At 39.5% G+C, this 12,813-nt stretch overlaps 2 protein-coding genes across 2 annotated transcripts in view; one reads left to right on the top strand and one right to left on the bottom strand.

Moving 5' to 3' along the window:
• Positions 1-1,105: 1,105 nt before the first annotated feature.
• On the bottom strand, positions 1,106-8,346 carry LOC135470648 (interferon-gamma-inducible GTPase 10-like). The gene is made up of 2 exons (XM_064749683.1): positions 8,310-8,346; positions 1,106-2,965 (listed from the first exon to the last, which is right to left on the bottom strand). Exon 2 carries the CDS (start codon positions 2,918-2,920, stop codon positions 1,106-1,108), a length of 1,815 nt encoding a protein of 604 aa, XP_064605753.1. The 5' UTR covers positions 2,921-2,965; positions 8,310-8,346.
• Positions 7,362-12,813, top strand: part of LOC135470647 (fibrillin-1-like) — a 47,206-nt gene continuing 41,754 nt past the window's right edge. The window contains exon 1 of the mRNA XM_064749681.1: positions 7,362-7,518. Coding sequence (XP_064605751.1) covers positions 7,362-7,518 — 157 coding nt within the window. The remainder of the gene's footprint in view (positions 7,519-12,813) is intronic.

The following is a 12,813-nucleotide window of genomic DNA, read 5'->3' as shown; positions in this document are numbered from 1 at the left end:
TCAAATTAATTCAAGAATTCTAAAACAATGTAAAACATCAGTTGTCAAAGGAAAAGGTAAGATAGAATAAACAAAACAAATTGAAATCTGTAAGGAATACAGGATGAATTCTGATTGGACAAAGTGAGAGACAGGCAAGGCCAGGCTATGTCTAGCCTAAGCTGAATTGTAGAAATGGTAGATTTATTCAAACGTGACCAAGGCTGCAAGGTTTAACGCAGGAAACTCTATGTCCACCGTTAGTCAATGAGTATCTATTCGGTATCCCTTTGACATGTAAGAGAGAAGAATGCAATGGTCAGTTTTTTTTATTTATGCACAGGAGACTATTGATATTCTAAGCTAAACATCCAATTCAAAATTAAACCCGTAGTCCATAAATAACTTACAAGTAGCCCAAAGCTAAGCTTCTTACCGTAACGTCCAACTTCGGCCATACACACTTCCACGCGACAATTTCACTACAAAACTCTAACTTATTTTTGCTATCTATGTATAGGTATATCAGTCGAGCTTTGATTGCTCTGTTCATAAAGCACCATGTCACCGTAATAAATACGGATGCTTACTAGTCAGATTTAAGATAAAGCTATGAAAATATATAAACATAAAGTATAAAAGACGAAATCATGTGGAGGACAGAGTGTAATTAGCAAACAGACGAACGTAACTTATGAAATCCGACCTCTTACACATTTAGCTTAGTTAGGGTTTTATTCAAACGGTTCATGTTGATGCTTAAATGGTCACTTACAGACACCACAGCACAATGCCGTAAGCAGAAATAGGTTTAAACATGCAATAATGTTAATTATACGTGCTATACAACTTCAAAAAAACCTTTGTCATTAAGTTTAAAGATTGTCATGTTAAAGGGAACCTTGAACCTCATACAGATGCATGTTTCATCCGGGCTCTTGTCTGCTTTCCTGTCATCTTAACGCTGGCCGCCGTCGTATCAGTGACATATTCTTCAGTACGATGTAAAACACCGATCAAATAAAAATAAACAAATAAATAAATGACATATGATGAACGAGGATAAAGGAAGAAACAAGGTCAACAAGAAGAAAGGTTAACAGCTCTTGCAGGTACAGAACATCTCTTATAAAACATTGAGCTGTGTTGCTATGCTATCAGCTACTAATTTGTCTGCCGATAGCTTATAAATAGAGAAAGCATCTGAAGCAAAGTCGTCCAACATTTTTTTCAGAAAGCCGTAAGTCAAAGCAAATGAAATACCCCCACTGATCACAGAACCAATTACCGGAACTACAACCTCCAAAACGGAAGTGAGCCCTGTCTTTGTGGCAAAGGCTAATCCAATTCGGCTTGCAACGAGAGCACTCTTAATGCCAACCTTTGTCAGTGACATTGCGCCAGTTTTCGACATAGCTCTTTTGAAACGATCTATGTCTACGTCGTACTCCTTGGCTAGCTTGCAGAGTGTTTCTTCGTTTAGTCCAAACACTTTACGATAAAATTTTGCTTCATGGACAAATATGGCCAGATCCACAGCCAAATCAATCCCTGGTACTGGTACAGCACCAACGGTTCCAGACATTGCAGCAGCTTTCCACAGTCTGGGTTTTAAGGCATCCTTTTTTATCTCAATGAGATTTTCAGAATAACCACAAAGCGTCATAGCCAGTGATTGTTTCTTCAACGATGGCACGGCAAGGATTATATCCTCTAATAATCGTGGAAAGTCAAAACGGTCCCTGTAAACGTTAGATATCACGTAAACCCTACTAGCTGGGATATTAATTTTACTTTGGATGTTTCGGATAATTTTGGCTCGGAATTCATCTGTTTTGTCAGTATGACCCCGGACTGCCTGGTCAAATTTCGTGCGAACAAAGAAGTAGGATTTCTTTCTCAAATTTAGCTCCATTTCAAGCCATCTGTCGTCATCATTAAATCTTCTGGCTGAGATAATAAGGAAAAAGTCATAGATCTCAACATCAATATCCTTCAGATACGTCTTTCTAGGAAAATTTGATGAACCAACACCAGGAAGATCCCAGAATCGGACGTTTTCATTATCTGGGTGGGGGTAGCAGGTGGCTTTACTTGTGGTCTCCGTTACACCGACTTCGGCCGCACCCTCCTCACCCGCGTGCAAACTACGTACGGCATTGATGAATGAGGACTTTCCAGCGCCAGATTCTCCGACTAGGCCTACATTGATTTTGACATCTTTCCACTCATTCAGTTTTGACTCCAGGTATTTCTTCACAGTTTCAGCCTCAGAACCGATGTTAGAAAATCTCTTTAGCGAAATTAAGGCATAGTGCAAATTCGTCTTCAACTTTGGAAACTCAAAATCTGAGACACTTCGGTTTGAAATAGCGAAGGTGGGATATTTGGAAAACTTGGTGCCGATTTCTTGGAAAAGCGTTTTTGGTAATGTGCCTGATATCGACAGGTCTTGACTGTTTTTCATCGCCAAAGAGGGATGTTTTTGAAATCGGGTTTTTGGTATTGTTTCGTGCGGGTCTGTGGTTGATGAGTCTTGCAATACTGTGTCAATTTTTGTGCGAACAAAGAAGAAGCCCTTTTTCCGTTTGCTAAACTGTTCAGCTAGCCCCATCTCCACCTCTGAAAACTCTGTGTCACACAGTATAAGGAAAAAGTCGTACTTGTCCACTTCTTTGCATGTTAAATACTCATCTGTAGTACTCTCGACAGCGGACAGCTCCCACATGTAGACACTGGGAAGAGTTGGATAAGTGTAGACTGTAGAGCTACCCTGTGTATTCTGCTCAACACTACCAGCAGGTCCATCGGCTAAAATAGCTTGGATAAACTCCGATTTTCCGACACCAGGCATTCCGATAATTGCTACCTTGACTGGAGCATCTGGACAGTCCCCAATGTTGTCGTTCAAATCGACGAGTGAGATAGAATCGTCATCCATTGTGGCAATAACGTTTTCTTCTAGAAGTCCAGTGTCCGACAGCTCCTATAATACATATCAGGAGGTATGTACGTAGAGTTATAGAAAAAAACATCGGCTGTAAATTTATCTCTTTTTTCACCTTATTCCTTGTCCTGACAATGAAATAATTCTTTACACATGTGAAACAAACCAAAAAGTAATTTGACCGGTCCGAGTGCATTGGCATGAAGCCTTATTTGCTTGGTTCCCCCGCAGTTCAGCTGAGTCGAAAACGTATCCTTATGTAATTTTGTCGATTTACAGCCTCAGTTATATAACAGCGGATCTCAAATCGTTTATCCATGTAACTTTTGCAGGAAATGCATTTGACTTTTTTAATTCATTTATTTTTTATTTGGCTTTCATTTCAAACATGAAACGGCTTTTAAATTCGCGCAGATTGGAAAACCCTGGTTGCCAAGATTAAACCGCTAGACTTGGACAAGTAATTGACGAACTCTTCACATTTAGCATTCTCGCGCGAACGATCTTAGTATGAGTACCATACTAAGGGGGGGGGGGGGGGGTGTCGTAGCTGAGGTGATCAGTATGCCAGCGAGGTGTAATGACCACGGAGCCTCTCACCAATGCTGTTTCCATGAGTTTGAGTACAGCAACCTGCAGATGGTCATGAGTTTCCTCCGCGCTTTGCCTGGTTTCCTGCCACTATAATGCTGGCTGCGGTCGTATAAATGAAATTTTCTTGAGAGCGGCGTAAAACACCGATCAAATAAATCAATGAATCATTAAAGGCCTGAAAAGGGGTTCAGTCGATGGAAGGTCTGTGTTCCGATAACCGAAGCTGTGAGTGAACCGTCGTGGTGTGCCCTAACGATCTGGGGACAAGCATCATAACCATTCTACTTTGAATCGCATTGCATTTATTTGAGAGGATTTCAACTGAAAAATGCCCTGACAAAACCGATCAAAAGATTGAATTTATGTGAGTACGAGTTATTTCATTTTTCTTGAAATATTCAGCACTTAATGCTCAAATGTGGGGTTAAGTGGGGTTTATTGCTTTTCTTCCATATCAGTTGAGTAGCCTTCTGACGAAATTCATTTTCATCATGTTTGAATTGGCTCCTAGCCCAGTTGGGTTAAACTTAGTTCTATTTAGAAACACAAACTTTCCTAGCCGCCTATGCCAGATGTATAAATGTCTCATCCGAAGACTGAAGGGCTGATCCATACCACACGGCCATCGTTTGTTTCCACTCTATACCACTGCAGTGTAATAGCTGATCCTCACCACAATGTCTATATTTTGCCTGCATTCTGTAACACAGTGACGTAAAGCCGGATCCTTACCATACGTGCCTATCGTTATTAATGTGAGTGCTGATCCTTACCACACATGTCTATCGTTTGTCAACTCTATACTACAATGACTTAAGGGTTGATCACTACCACACATATTTATCGTTTTTTCTCTTCACCACAGTGACGTAAGGGTGGTCATCATCACTTACTGGGTTCTTTGTCTCTTCTCGACACCAGAACGACACATGACTTTTGTTAATCACTACTCTATACTACAGTGGAGTAGGGCAGTGTCCATACCACACATGTCTATGATTAGTCTCCACTCTATACTACAGTGACATAAGGCAGTGTCCTTACCACACATGTCCATGGTTTCTTTTTACTCTGCACCAGAGTGACATAAGGCAGTGTCCTTACCACACATGTCTATGATTAGTCTCCACTCTATACTACAGTGACATAAGGCAGTGTCCTTACCACACATGTCCATGGTTTCTTTTTACTCTGCACCAGAGTGACATAAGGCAGTGTCCTTACCACACATGTCTATGATTAGTCTCCACTCTATACTACAGTGAGATAAGGCAGTGTCGTTACCACACATGTCTATGGTTTCTTTTTACTCTGCACCAGAGTGACATAAGGCAGTGTCCTTACCACACATGTCCATGGTTTGTCTCAACTCTGTACCAGAGTGACATAAGGTAGTGTCCTTACCACACATGTCCATGGTTTGTCTCCACTCTATACTACAGTGACAAAAGGCAGTGTCCTTACCGCACATGTCCATGGTTTGTCTCCACTCTATACTACAGTGACATAAGGCAGTGTCCTTACCACACATGTCCATGGTTTGTCGCCACTCTACACTACAGTGACATAAGGCAGTGTTCTTATCACAAATGTCCATGGTTTGTCTCTACTCTGTACCAGAGTGATGTAAGGCAGTGTGCTTACCACACATGTCCATGGTTTGTCTCCACTCTACACTACAGTGACATAAGGCAGTGTGCTTACCACACATGTCCATGGTTTCTTTTTACTCTGCACAAGAGTGACATAAGGCAGTGCCCTTACCACAAATGTCCATGTTTTGTCTCTACTCTGTACCAGAGTGACATAAGGCAGTGTCCTTACCACACATGTCCATGGCTTGTCTCTACCAGAATGACGTAAGAGCGGGAACCCTTACCACATATCATTTTTCATTTATCATCTCTACACAACAACAACTTAAGGGCAGATCCTTATCACACATGAATGTCGTTTGTCTTTAATCTATGAGATATGTTCATATGATTTGACTCGGGTATACCGGGTCAGTGATAGCCAGATTTGAACAGTTGATTAATGGCGAAGATCTAGATTTCTGTAATGAAATACCCTGACTGATCATTTATCAGAAAAGGAAATTAGGTGTAATTTTAGTTTCATTTTTTTACGCAATATGAAATTCAGTTTTATCCAGATTTGTAAAGTGTGCTAAAAAAAAACTGTGTCATCGATGCACTTAAAAAAGAAACATGTGATTTTACTGAGAGCCCATTTTATTTAATAACCTGTGGAGAATTCAGAACATGTGAATTCTCTCACAGAACGTAAAATAGTTTGCCATCAACGTTAATGGGGAATCATTGGAGAAATTTAAGGCGAAGTCAGAGCTTACGAAGGACACACCCTGGAACACATTTAAACTGACAGTTGTAATGCATACTCTTTACAGCGCATGCGTATCTCTATACGCTCACTTTATATCACTGTCACCAACAGCTTCACCACGCTCGTAGGCTTGTTTAGGCTTTGCATCACCACTGATGTACTAGTGCGGAACTAGTTGTTTAGAATTCATTAATAAAATGGTTATAATTTAGTTATTTATTTATTCATTTACTTAATTTATTCATTTACCTATTTATTTAGTATTTAACGTCGTAATAAAGAATATTTCACGTATACTACGGCGGCCAACATTGTGATGCATTGAAATCGAGCAGAACCTGGGTGAAACCCACGACCACCCACGGGTTCCTGACAAACCTCCCCACGTACCATCGGAGAGGAAGCCAGTATGAGCTAAATAAGAAGTAGAGAAGAAGATATGAAACATATGATCTGTATAGACGACTTGTTTGTTTTGATGGAAATCCCCTTCGAAAAAGACGGAGCTTTCCAGGCAAAAATCACATGATACGAAAGTAGTTCGGCGATCTGACGATGATGATAAGGAAAAATATCAGGCATATCAGACGGATATATAGGCATGTGATAAATGATTCAGCAATGTGCAGTTATACAAAAGGATATACTGCTATTTTTCGAATCGCCAATATAGCGGCCAAGAGTTACCTAAAAGTATCTGCACTGAGGTTTACCACTGGCATATTTGAATGTTTAAAATGTCTATGGCACAGTAGTAAGCTGTTGCTTTTATTCTCCAGAAAAGGACAGTAAAGGGCACAAAGTATTTATTACATTGGTGATTCAATCAAAATGATAGGCCCACATATATAATTAGGTGTCAGGTTTATGGCTGGAAACCAGGGTGGCCGAAGTAATCCTCCCCCATTTATCAGGTACCTGAGAAACTTAATGACCTTAAGACGCGTCGAGTGCAGGTAAAACATGTGGAAAATAACAGCTGTCTTCGTAGTATGTCAAACACCTCCACTACCGTTACAGGCATTTGCTCATAGCAGCTGGGGTTAAGCTTTAAGATTTAGAAGGTGAAGGTATCTATATATACTCAACAAACATATAGACACACGAAGACATTTGATACTGTTTTCTCCCAGTGTCAAATAACGCGTTAAATCAACACTTACGGTAAGTATTCATTATCAATCGTGTCTTCTGATTCTACCTGATTTCACATTTTAGGGCAATAATCCAGGAGCTATGGCAGCGTGCAAACAGAGTGGTCGGTATTCACAGTTCACAGCACTCAGTACCGAGTGTGCCCACCTTTAGCATCACGCTGGATGATCAAGTCTTGTTATAATCGGCTGTTGTAATCAAATGTTTGTGTCCAGTTGTTCGATAATTATCAATGCGTGCGATTATAGTGCATAAAAGATGGGAGACAGTTCACCTCAGGAATGAAAAAATATACAGATCTCTAATAGGATATTAGGAAGTACTAAATTAAGTTGATTTCATGAGGTCAGATTTGGCACTGGATAACAGGGAACTTGTCTCAGGTCAGAGAACTTGTCTCAGGTCAGAGAACTTGTCTCAGGTCAGGGAACTTGTCTCAGGCCAGAGAACTTGTCTCAGGTCAGGGAACTTGTCTCAGGTCAGAGAACTTGTCTCAGGTCAGTCTGTATCGGAAACTAAGAATTTCATGCATTAGTCTTCCTAATAGACAATTCATCCACAGCAAGTTCTGCTTTATTGCTATGGCAACTATGTAGTTTTCAGAACTGAAACCTAAAACTCCACCTCTGTGAGTTATGGAAATTGATTAAGGATATTAGCGTACACGTGGCGACCTGTGTATGGTCGCGGGTTTCCCTCGGGCTTTACTCGGTTTCCTCCCACTGTCTTATAAGTGAAATATTCTTGAGTGTAGCGTAAAACAGCATTAAAATAAACATATCAATAAATAAGGCTATTGGTGTATGGCCGTTTCCTTGTATGCTATTGCATGCCCGATAATAGTTCGAAGCGCTATGGCGATGGTACAAGGAAATGAGTTGTTGACACCGAGCGATGAGACTATTTGAAGTGAAACGAGAGGACGATGACGGAGGACGATGACACGAAGCGATGGCACAGCGCAAAGATGAAGATACGAACTGACCGGATGATGGCTAGAAGCGATGACAAAATGACCATGGCTTCCTGCTTTTTGCTTCGTGCCAACCTCAGGTGATGCATGGTACGATTTCCACCCAGTTGGATGAAACGTAGAAAAACAAGTTTCTCTTCAGTGGTCATAAAAATGTCTTTTGCTGTCCTCAAGCTGAAATAGTTTTAAATGAACCTTGGGCGTAGCAGGCTGTACAGTCGCAGAGCGTTTATCTGCGGTGGTATTTTTAGGCTTATTATGGTACAGATATATACCTCATATAAAAACAAAAGCAAAAATTGAAGATTTCCGTACCTGAAGCAACTGTGATGTGGAGGCTCACTTCATCGATATACCACGTACAACATGGTTCACAGACATCCTAATATATATTTATCTCATCAGCAAGATCACGTGAAATGTTTGGCAGGGCTTCAAATCTAATATCAGATAACTGAGAACAAAGCCTGATCTGCTTTGATTGTAGCAGCTTGTTGTGACTTCCTGATTTGAACAGCGCTTTGCTATAAACGTGTATACCTTATGTGTAAGTCAACTACACGAAAAGCAGTACTAGAATCACTGAGAGGGGGTACTAATTTAGGATGAGCACGGCCGAGGGTATATGGACCTAAGATACCGGCTTATCAAAAACGAAAAAAACGTTGAAGACCAATATTGTGCATTACTGGGTATTCACTTGCTGATATCATTTCATGTGTAGTGTCACTTAACCTGTCCTACATTTACTGATAGTGGGTCAGGACGGAGCTATATCACGAGCTTATTGGTAGTTGAGACATGACTGTGAGAATAAAGATTTGGGGGCGTTAATAAAATAGTCAACTAATCTGGAAAGGTGATCCGAAAGGTGTATTTCGGAAAGGTGTATATATATCACTGTATCCTACACTTCTAAAGCTACCTATTTTCAGCACAGCACTACATGCACTGATACACGTACATTACATTCCCCCAGGTTCTTCCCGGTTTCCTCCCACAATGATTCTAGCCCACCTTGTATAATTGAAATATTCTTAAGTACGGCGTAAAACACTAATCAAATAGATAAATATTACCTCCCAGACGTGTGATTTTGGTTTGATATAAAATCTGGGGACATAACGCCTATACCTTTGTTGGAAATGGATAAAACGGCCTGGAGCTGTGAATGTGTAAATTGTTTTGGTGAAGCTGTCTGCCAATTTTTAATCCAGTCTGGAAAACTTTTTTGTGATGGACGGGCTTACATGCACATAAAGTCGTTTATGTTACCGATAGGGTACAAATAACAGGCCTCCGTAAATAACGTTGTCGGCGCTCAGTTTTATGGAAGGAAATAACTTTAACCTTCATTTATATCAAAACTCAATTAAAGCCGCTTTAGCGCACGGTCGAAAACACGACGTAAGTGTGGAAATAACATATATATACATGTAGACAGATGAATTTAGGAAAGTACGACTGCCGTGCTTTCATGAGGTAGAAATTACGGTTTCTGAATAGAGTGACGTCACAACAAGAGTTTAGCATTACAAAATATGTGTGTGGTGATTTACGATGTGGATTTGACCAGCTAGTGGTGAGCTTGTTCTGGTCGCCATGTGTTCTTCACTATCTATACACTGGTCTCCACGTTGGATATATGAGTGGTTGCAATCAAAGAGCAACTGAGATACATATTTTAATATTTACTAGCAGGGTACACCATTTGGATACTAATTTCACTCATTAGCCTATAACATACCTTACGACTTTCCAGCATCAGTGAAAATCCTTGGCCGCTTTCGTCCTAATTTTGCACTTAATACACTTTTTTAGTTGTTTAGTGGTTTGTGCTAACGTCGTTTGGGAAATTGGACTTGCGATTATTAATTATGAGCTTCCATACTGGCTGAAGGCTGGTAAACGAATATGGTGTATCCAAATATTCATCAACAATCAGTCAATGTACTCGGATTATTTGATTTTTGTGAGTAACTTTCAACGTTGGTAACGGTACACAACCTTGGTGTTTTATCTTTGTTTTTGTATAACTGAAACTATGCATATGCGTCTAAATGCACTGGTTACTTCAACACATTCGGAGTTTTTATGCTAAGCTTAAACGTGCAAGCTTTACGGATTAAGAGCAAGACTGAGAGAAAATTTCGTGTTTTGTTCATGGGTAAAAGAATATAACTCTGACCGACGAATCGGTGGTGGTGGTCTGTTGGCACAGTCGTGTATTGCCTGTTGTACATTTCATATTTTCTGTGTTTTTATCTTTTTTCGTCGTTATCTTTTTTCTTATTTTGCATATAAGATGGCCCAGTATGCCAAAAGTTACATTGTCAAATGTTAGAGTGATCAGAGATTAAAACAAACGAAGGGAATTATTTAGGTGCTTGAGAAATCAAACGCTGACATAGTCTTCGTTCAAGTTTTCAAGTTGAAAAAATTGCAAGTGCAAAATGTTTGGGGAAAAAAAGGGGAAACTTCATTGAATTTAATCATGGAGAAAACGCGTCTAGTCGTGGTAGTGGTGGTGGTGGTGGGGGGGATGATTTTGTTTAGGAAAGCTGTTATAATATGTAAACGAAAGAGATTGTCAGGCATTTACCTTAGTTTTAGAGAACTAGACGTGTACTAGCTGTGTTTTGCGGAGGTATATGCGTACTTACTGTGTTTTGTTAAACTACAAGTGGACTAGCTCTGTTTAGTGAACTACAAGTGGACTAGCCGTGTTTTGTTGAACTAAAAGCGTCCTATGTAGATGTGTTTTGGTGAACTACATGTATAAGTGTACTAGCTATGTAAAATAGAACTATGGAGAGTCATTTGTTTTAAATGGCTACACCAACTACCTGTTAGAACAGCCTCAGCGCAGTAACACAGCCAATACCACTGTCTCTGCGAATAGACACACTATAAAATAAAATTCATTTATCAAGGTCATATTATACTAAAACGTGTAAACAATTTCAAAAATGGCAATGTCAGTGAAATGTTTATTTATTACTTTCGCATGATTAAAAATCCCATATGTTTTGATCAGTTTTTATTTTCTTATGGCATTAATTATTACGTTATTGTGACCGGACATTGGTTGGAGTACAGTTGTGGTGTAGTATTCAGACAGAATTGCTGTGGGTCTCGTGAGAGATCTGTTTGCTACGGTTTAATGTTACATGCATTTTCAACATTACTTCAATGTTTTATATTGTATGGTTAAATGTTGCATATTTTTACAGACCTTCCTTAAATACTGGTGTGATTGAAGACAATTAATTCCCCTGCAGAACGAGCTAAGCATCTCCTTTTTATACTTGTTTAGATAATGACATGTTTAAAAAAAATTGAAGCTGGTAATGCGTGGAGGTTTGCAGTTGCTTCGTGCATAGGTATCAAACATGTTCAGTTTACCATGTGTTTTGGGGGTAAACATGTTTAGGATTCCCAGACAAAAAATAACTTGTGCCCTCCACATGTTTAATGCCTCTAGATTTCAACGTAAACACCTTTTCTCGTTACATGTTTAGCCAACCATTCCCAATGTTCATGAACCAGACAAAGAGAGCTTGTCTGGATGATACAAAAACCCATTGTACCTTTTGAAGCATTAGTTATCAATGGGCAGGATCTGCGGAAGGAACATTATTTTTTAGCTATCGAACAAAGAGTGAATAAAAAAACTATATCGCGGGGGGGGAGGACTTAACCAACCAGTAAAAATGCTAATATATAAAATAATAGTTTCTCATTGGCCATATAGTATGGGGATGCTACAATGTACTTTGCCCCGAGTTAGCTGGATTAGATACTTTATTCTCTTTTTTTTCGACGGCCCCCCAAAAAGAGAACTTGTTTACTGAAATTTATTTCACGCGGGAAAGTATCACTTCCTCCCGTGTTAGTAATCCAGTCAAAAATGCCGTTATTTAGAATGCAGCATGCCGATAGGTTCACTGAGTCAGGGGTAATTACTTTACCGTGAGTTAGCAGACTTTTCCTCGTGCTAGTCAGCCAATCACAAATGTTCTTTCAAACACCGTTTAAACAAGTGGCCACAAGTTTGTAATATCCTTGCAAAGATTATCTTCCCTTAACCGACAGACTTGCCACCAGTTGTGTGTCTGCCTCATACACCATCGGATCAACCGCCATAATGCTGTTATTCAAATAATTCGTGTTTGACAACCCACAAGTATTATAAAGTCGTTCTGAATATGCTGCATGTGGTGTATTTCCTTAATTATACATTTATATGTCTTGTTTTACACAAATCGAGCAGATCTACTTCATTGCTATATATACCTGAAATGACCGTGTCATTTTATTTGAATTAGACCTTAGTCAAAATACGTATAGATAAGTTCATCTGCATTAGTAGAATGCATATTACAAAGACGTACAAAAATAATTGTCCAGTATAAGCTCGGGATAATGAAAAGCTGCTCTTGATCCTACAGCAAGCAATGATTCCACTGGATGACAAACACGAGGATAAATCTTCTAATTCGAAGTAAAGTAGTTTCTCCCGACTTAGTGGATGTTGCATTCCAGATAACGGCCTTTCTGATTGGATCACTAGCTCATTAAGAATCTAGCAATGACACAGTCGTTCTTTTTTGTGTCTTTGTCTGGCACCACTCTGATTTTGTTATAATGTTTGCATGTGTTACCCGTCATGCCTGTAGTTTAAGAAATTTTGGAGAGAATTACACGTCCTATTAACTTCATCATACATGTGTGATACCGAAGGGACTAATTTTATGAGATTATTAATAGACTTTCCTGATAATGACAAATGGTTTTCTCTGTGAATTTCTTTACCTAA

This window comes from Liolophura sinensis, chromosome 7, assembly GCF_032854445.1.
Source record: "Liolophura sinensis isolate JHLJ2023 chromosome 7, CUHK_Ljap_v2, whole genome shotgun sequence".
NCBI lineage: Eukaryota > Metazoa > Mollusca > Polyplacophora > Chitonida > Chitonidae > Liolophura > Liolophura sinensis.
The sequence above is the reverse complement of the archived record's forward strand: the minus strand, read 5'-3'. Positions and strand labels throughout refer to the sequence as shown.